The sequence below is a fragment of the Rhinichthys klamathensis genome, unplaced genomic scaffold, assembly GCF_029890125.1.
Source record: "Rhinichthys klamathensis goyatoka isolate OS25496 unplaced genomic scaffold, OSU_Roscu_1.1 h1tg001060l_1, whole genome shotgun sequence".
Taxonomy (NCBI): Eukaryota; Metazoa; Chordata; class Actinopteri; order Cypriniformes; family Leuciscidae; genus Rhinichthys; species Rhinichthys klamathensis.
In genome coordinates this window covers 79,895-88,175 of record NW_026607325.1, presented here as the reverse complement: position 1 = coordinate 88,175, position 8,281 = coordinate 79,895, and the positions used below count along the sequence as shown (strand labels likewise).

At 37.7% G+C, this 8,281-nt stretch overlaps 1 protein-coding gene across 1 annotated transcript in view; it reads right to left on the bottom strand.

Moving 5' to 3' along the window:
* Positions 1-117: 117 nt before the first annotated feature.
* Positions 118-8,281, bottom strand: part of LOC130079445 (rho guanine nucleotide exchange factor 26-like) — a 68,847-nt gene continuing 60,683 nt past the window's right edge. Inside the window, exons 8-10 of the mRNA XM_056244716.1 lie at positions 3,404-3,471; positions 2,986-3,087; positions 118-341 (exon numbers count right to left, since the gene is read on the bottom strand). Of these exons, the coding sequence (XP_056100691.1) occupies positions 199-341; positions 2,986-3,087; positions 3,404-3,471 (313 nt within the window). The 3' untranslated portion in view covers positions 118-198. The remainder of the gene's footprint in view (positions 342-2,985; positions 3,088-3,403; positions 3,472-8,281) is intronic.

Genomic DNA, 8,281 nt, shown 5'->3' with positions numbered 1-8,281 from the left:
AAACCCCCCCCCCTCCTCATATTTTAAAATGAGCCCTAAACTCAATGTATAATCACAATAAATCACTGTTGGATAAAGCAGAATTCCACATGGTGTGTATTTCCCCTTTTGAAGCAACTAAAGCAGTTACTGCACTGTAGTGGTTCGAGTTCATCCACAGTTTTATCATGTGCTGTGCGTTCCTCAGGAGGTAATGTCTCAGACATTGGTCTCTAGGCTTTGCAGACGGTCCATCCGCTGCATGTTTTTCTCGATGGTTGCCTGACAGGTGATGAGTTCAGCACACTCCGCTAGGAACCAGCCCCTCTCTCCATCCCGCAGACGCTCTCCTTCATACCAGCCTGAAACCACAGACAGACATCAATTGAGATTCTTGTGTACACAAACCAGACACTGAACAAAGGAAAAATATTTGACTACAAATCAACAAAATCTGCTGTCGGAGCCATGGCTTAGCGGTCAGTAACATGAATGTGCCATTTCTTACAGAAGTTCCCCCTTATTTCCTTTGTATTGCACACTTTCTCTCTTCTTTTGCCAGTTTCTTTTATAAATAACAAAACAAGAGTCTAGAATTTTGCATGAAGCTGGTTAAGAACTGTGTAGCTGTGAAGTTTTAAGAGTCGGGTATCAATGTGATGAACTGAAGTAGTGCTGAGATAAACACTTTTTCTACTTCAAATTGCTCTCTGAGTATTGTGGAGAGCTTTTGGAAAAGATGAAATGTTCAAAAATAAAACAGCCTGCTTTCAACTGTCTTTTGTATATTTAATGGCCATTAAAAGATTCAAGGGGCCTTTGAAGCCCTATCCCATGAGCCCTGGCCTTTCAACATGAAAGCCAGCCAATGAGCAGAAGCCAGAGCGAGACCGTCGCTTGACCCTCTGACCAGCACCATCAAAACTGAGACCTTCAGCTGAGCCTCATATGAAAAGACATCCCTGTGGTTAAAGGACTACTCGTTCTGGGACAATAATTATTATCCAATAACCACAGAACTGTCCTCTGGAGAACTTTAACACAAGCAAGAGGTCAGATTTGTGTAGAGAATTTAGAAAGTACCAAGTCTGAGCTTGAAGAAAGATTCTTTAAAGCAGTGGTTCTCAACCTTTTTGACTCCAAACACACTATTTTGCTAAGTGACAGTAAATACTAGAGGAAGAATGCAGATCCGGCTTTCTTTCTCTGTACTCTTAGATTTGGTGTAGTCTTATAAACATCATAGTAAATTAAAAAATCTGAACCGCTGTTTGAAAACACATACATTTGTTTGATAATGTTTCTTCTCTTTGCAGTGTCAGAAATGAAAAGTTGTGCAAGTTGCTGCCCTTGTGTGTTTTTTTATTACTACATTTTGAACAATAAACACAGAGGTGTAGTGGTAAAAAAAGAGGTGGGTAAACTATAAATTCTGGTGGACCACGACGTGGTCACCCGGTAAGGTGGGCCACTGCGTATGTGTATCCTGATGTCCTGATGACATTGCTATTAGGCAGGGCTCGACATTAAGCCTTTTCATACGCTTGTCCTGACCTTAGGACAAGTAAATCTGTCATTCACTTGTCCGAGTAAAAAAGTTTCTCGTCAGGATTTTTTTTGTTTGTTTTTTTTGTGTTAATTTATTCTGAAACAATATTCTCATCAGTGTTCAATTAGCTTTGATATTTAAATCGGCATATTGTAATATTTGCACCTTTAAAGGGCATCCCCTCCCCAATATTATTAAATGTATGCTTCATCTTTCATTTTAAATTCCTAAATTTGATCAATAAATTCAATTATTTCGAATAATAAGACGCTATAGGGCTGATCAAATTAAATCATTTACACTGAAAAATTACAATTGCATAAAATAATGTTATGAAATTGATTTAAATTTACAAATAAGAAACGTTGGAAAGAATGATCTACTTTTAAACATAACACGAAACCGCCAGTAGGTGGCGGCAGGCGACCGTCTTAATGAGTGAGTCATTGATTCATTCATGATTCAAACGATTTGTTCAAACGGCTGATTCATTCAAGATTGAGACAGATGTTTATGAATGGGTCATTGAATCTTTGACTCAATCGATTCGTTCAAAATGCTGAATCATTCAGTAATGAAAACAGGTTGAGTGTTCCTGTGAGATGCGCCGTGGTTCTGCTGTGATTTTTGTTTGGAACTATTTTCGCTGCTGAAACAGAACAAAAACAGCCAAAATATTATTGCATCTAAAATGTAAGTGACTTAATTTTAACTGTTTATTGAACTGTTGTAGGAAATCAATGTCACATTTTCAATCGTGATGGTGTTCAGGAAAAATAATTGAGGTTGCTTAACATATGTTAAAAATATAAAAACTCCACATTTAGATTTTTTATAGGCAGTATGTTGTTAACTGAGTGTGTGTGTGCGCTCATTTGTGTAGATTTCTCCTCGAGAGGCTGCGCGATCGTCAACAGCGCAACCTTACCGTCAGTAAAAGTCAACAACACTGACAGTAATGCAGCGCAATATGAAAGAGTTCGTTTTAGGTTTACCAACCTATGAAACTAATAATGAACAATATGAAACTAAAACGACATAAGCTTAATTTATAGCTATTTAGAGGTGGATAAACGCACTTTGGAGGTGGGTAAACGCTATTTCTGAATATTGGGAGGTGCGTAAACGGCGTTTACGTGCGTTTAGCCTCCACTACATCCCTGAATAAACACAACGACAATTATGACAAATATCAGTTATAGCAAATCAAACATCAGAATATACATTTAGTGTGTATATCAATGGATTGCATTGTACACTGTCCTTGTGTACTGCTGTATTTCTACTTTTTCGTAAGTGCCACCCACTCAGAGTAAAATTGCATTTTCATTCAGTCTATCTGCTGCTTTTTTTTATTTTGCATTGATTTGAACAGACATATTGAATGCCAAAATCAGACTGAATTATCGTTTTGGTGTGAAGAATGAGAAGAATGGAGATAAGGGGGGTGATCTCACCATCCACTATCTGTGACAGCAACACCACATCAGCGACCTGTAGAGAGAGCTCATCCGGCTGCCTGGCTGTGTACGTCCTCGTCACCTCCACCTGCATGGCGTCTAACAGAGAAATACACACATTTATCACTTTAACAAAAATAAAGTGACACTATGACAATCTAGTCCCTAAATATTCCTCCCTCAGTGTAATTTTCATTTATCATTTTTCTATCCACCTGGCAAAAATCATAAGCTTATAGAAAATTAATACTACACTTCTCACAAAGCAGCAGATTTAAGGCATCGTTCAGGAAAAACACAGTTTAGTAATAGTAACAGCGATTGTTGACTTGATTAGCAGTAGCTGAGTAGTGTCGCTGTAATACTCTCCATGGCCAGAGGGTGACACTGTTTCGCTGAGGCTGGTTATACTCACTCATTCTGTCATTCTTGTTGTCACTGTTGTTCCGTCCTAGAGCACTGATCCACCGGGCTCTCTCATTACTGTCACCAAAAAACAAAACCAAAAAAACACCATGATTAACTGATAACCACTGAAGCAGTTTTTTTTTTTTTTTTTTTTTTTTTTTTTTTATGTGGTCTTGTTTGGTTTTCACAATTTGATTCATTTTGACCAAATAACACCGAAGATCTTCCTTTTTCACATTCCTTTATTGTTCTGGACCGTTCAAAGACACACACCCCCAGACTCAGGTGCAACAGCAGGTAAGGTTACTAGGAGAAACCTGACCTCGGTGCTGAAGCATTCATTACATTCAGTACAAGAAGCATCTGTTCGCTCTTGTAAGCTCTTTTGTGTTTGTTCAGTTTCAGTGTGAACATTCAGCCACTTTCATACAAGAAAGAAAGAAAGAAAGAAAGAAAGAAAGAAAGAAAGAAAAAGAGATAGGTGATGCCATCATTTTTTACTCTTTCAATCCTTGAATGATTTGAGCTGTGACGTACATGAGTCAAATTCAGCACAAATATCCCACAATAAACATTATTGTATTAGGACTCAGGAGAGCAGAAAGACACAAGGGGGTCATCTGTCAGAAACTACTCCTTTGTTTAATGAGATTTGCTATTTTGCTATAAGTTGTGAGAGGGAAATACTGAAAACCAGGGGAAACATTTTCAGAGCTGACCTGCATTCGAGCTCCTAAAGTGAGTCAGCCAGACTGTGGGATGTTTAGTACAACTGCAGCGCACACAGAGACACCAGTCCCATATCACAAACTGAGCTGACCATCTGCATGAGTCATGCTTGGCTCATTCTGGTCCCGTTTACAGCTAAAGGGGTCACAAAGGCCTCTCTCCTGTTCCATTACCGGGAATCTTAATGAGCGTGATTGTGGAGTGATTCATTCATTGACTAATTAGTGTTTATAGAGTAATTAGTGTTTAGTAGAGTCACTGACAAAGAACATGGGAAATCTTATATAAATCTTAGCATAATTAAAACATTACAATACAATTTTTATATATATATATATATATACACACACACACAGTATATACATTTTGTACAAATGATGCATTTATTCACCAAGGATGCATCAAATTGATCAAAATTCTTTCAAACTTTCTATTTATCAAAATATCCCGAAAAAAAAGGTATCACTGTTTTCACAAAAATATTAAGCAGCACTGTTTTCAACATTTATAATAATACATAATGTTTCTTGTGCAACAAATCAGCAATTGGGAATGATTTTTTCTGAAGGATCATGTGACACTGATGACTGGAGTAATGATGCTGACAAATCAGCTTTGCCATCACAGGAATTAATTACATTTTAAAATATTATCAAAAAGAAAACAGTTATTTTAAATTGCAATAATATTTCACAATATTGATGACCCCAACATTTTGTTATGTTATTTATGCCAAGCAAACGAACATAAATAATCAATATGTGCCTGAATTGTTGCAATGAGGAAACGACACATGATCAACCAAGCAAAGACATCCTTCACACACTCATTGTGCATGTCCAAATATTAAATGTGTAATGCAAACTATGAGGACGTTTGTTTTGCTGAACCCGTTTCCCTCAGCCGCTTGTGTAGTTAGCATGAGAAGGGCAGCTGTCTATTCACATCCTTGGAATCTGAGCACACATGATCACAAGAGGTAGCAAAAACGCCTTCACGCTGCTCCGAATTACACCAGCTGAATTACTCATCTTACACCTAGACACAGTGTTACACATTCCCTGAGTTCATAACATTTTCTAAATGATTTGAAAAGTCCTGCATGAATAACATTTCGATAAAACCTTTCAAGGTCAAAACTTTTTTTTTAAATGACACCAATGCATTTAGAAAATGGATGGGGTGAATTTTCATTTCATGCAGAATTAAGCAACTCTGATCAAGCAAGCTATATTTGCAAACACCAGAGAGGCCGGCAGCACCAGGAAGACCTCACATCTCCCACTGTCTGGTCTCCTGCATGCTGCACTGCTTCAACACGCTCCAACAGGCTTCCTACAGCTGAGGGCCAACATTCCAGGCCTATCACCTTTAAAGATTATTTTACATGAGGTGAAAAGTTAAAAAGGCACCCAAGCACCAGTAGATGGTAGGTTTGGAAGTAAATATCAAAACTGAAAACAGAGCGAAGGAAAACATGAAGATGAATGAGGCATCTTCAAGAAATATATCTACTTTTGGCTTTTTTCATATTAAGACAAAACCAATACATTATCTAATCAATTATACTGCTCATTTAGTGGGTTTCCACTTGCAGTTTTAGGGCACCATAGAATCCCCCTTGGAAAGAAAGTGAAGACGGAAGAATCGAAGGAAATCTTCTTTGTGTATTGGAATATTATTGATCACTCAAGCATCACTTCAAACCGTCATCAGGTGTGTTGAAGGGATCTGCCCTTCAATCTGCCCTTTTTTCTATTGGCGGCTATATAGTTCCATCAAGCAGCTTTAACATCCATTGAACCTTTCCATTCAACAAAAGGTTCTTTATTCTAGAAAAGGGTTGTTTAGATTATTAAAATGTTTTTCACACTAAGAAAAAGTGGTTCTTCTATGGCAGTCTTCAAGCCTGCTCCTGGGGACCCACTGCAAGGAAATGAGGAAGCATCAATTTGAGTATTGAGAAGCACCCATATCAACATTCAAGTGAACACAGCACAAAAAGATGTGGCTAATGACGTCACAATGGGGGTCTGTTCTCCAATATCCTTTTCTAAGACATGGGGAGTTGGGGGCTTTCCATAATGATGACATTCTTGTACACCCACCGTGAGGAAGGATTGTGCCACTCACCGCATACCACTCATAGAGCTGGTTTAGCAGTATCAACATGTTATTAGACACTCAATTGGGTGGAGCCTGAAAGAAATGTGGGAGAACTTGTCTTGTGTTGACGGAGGTTCCTCAGAAGAACTACAGTCATGCTGACTCTTCACCAAGAGCAACTGTAGATAAGCATCTTTGTTATGTAAGTGGAATGGCAACATGCTAAGCTATAATTACACTCTCAGAGACAGATAACATGTTATCTCACTCACCTGAAAAGCTCAATTGAAAATGGTTCTAATCCTTTAAAAGTATTTAATGTACTCAGAGAGAGAGAGAGAGAGAGAGAGAGAGAGAGAGAGAGAGAGAGAGAGAGAGAGAGAGAGAGAGAGAGAGAGAATATAGAGGCAAACAGCAGATCTTCTTACATTTCTTACATACGGTTCCTTTAAGACTGTATTTCAATTAATCATAAAATGGCCCTGATATGTCACTAGACATTAAGAAATCATGTTCATTTCAAATACTTATATCAATGACAATAGTAGTACGCCCAGTGTATTGTCATTTAAAAAGTGAAGTTGCAGCCCTCAACTGTAATTTGAATTACACCGCTCTACAGTAATTTGAAAGTGATTGCAGGACCAGTTTTGGTCACAATCTTGCATGCGGTTCCTTTAAAGTAAAACTAGTTTTAGTTACTGTACCTTTAAGGTTTCTCTAAGTAAATAACCTGTTCTGTTCAATATAACTTGTGTCTCTAAACCTATTTGCTTTAAAAGCTTGAGGAATGATACAGATCTTTACTGAACAAATAAAGACCATTGTCATCCATTTAAATGAGTGATATGGTTGGTTTCATGGAATTTATTGATAAGTTCTCAGTGCTCCATTACAAACAAACAAAAAGGCCTAGAAATTACTGTACAGTGTCCAGAGTCACTAGAGTCATATCTAGAGACCAGAATATCGACGTTTGTCCTTTTGACTTGAGGAAGTGACCACTTAGCAATGGAATAGCAACACGCTAAAAAACACTCAGAACACCTTAGCAACCAAATAGTACCCTCTTGGCAACCACTTAGTCTTTTAACATTGTGATGCTGATATTTGCACAGACGGGCACCACACAGTCTCCGGAAATACGTGTTTATTTCTTAAGGTCAGAGGAGGTGTGAAAGAAGATGATCATGTCAAAATAACTACTGTTTTTGATGCAAATAAATTTGACTAAAAATTAAACTTAAATAAAATAATACAATGTTACATAAGTGTAGAATATGTTCCCTTGAAATAAAATTCAGGTTTTCTGGCTTTAAAATGAAGGAAGGAGGATTATTTTGGAGAGATGCAGAGCAAAAGAATGATACAAATGTGCAGCTGTTTCTGTGCAGCTATTTTCTGTTTTTTTCCCCCCCTCCCCTTTCCTGACCTTAGTCCTCAAAACAAGAGCAAAAACCCTGCTGGAGTCTTTCTCTTCACCAAACATGTTTGTATGTGCTCTATTCGACATGATTAGCTTTTTTTAATGAGTAGTTCTTGGCACTAAGTACATCACCTACGGCTATAGTTTCAAACAAACCCTGATTCAAAACCATCAACAACTATTACAAGTGAAAGGGTGAGGTAGATCAGGAAATCCTGATAATTTGTTTAGTTTACTGGGTGAATGCCTGATTCTTTTCTGATAAATCTTGTGCTGGTACATGAGGTCCTGCAGTGTGATGACTGATGGGGTGCTAAAACACACAGGTACTGCTTTTTAAAAGCAGTTAAAAGCTGTCATGTCAATTAAAGGTTATGTCAACACGTCTACTTCAGCCGGTTATCTAACCTCAGAAAGATACAGAATCACTCACGTAAGTCATAAGCAAGTTCAATAAAGGGGTCATATAATGCCATTTTTGTACAAGCTAATATGATTCTTTAGGGTCTAAATTAAAAGTTTGTAATATACTTTAATTAAAAATTCTCATTAGTATTGTAAGAAAACACTTATTTTACCTGGTCAAAAACAGCTCTGTTTTCAGCACGCCGTTTCAGTGCATAT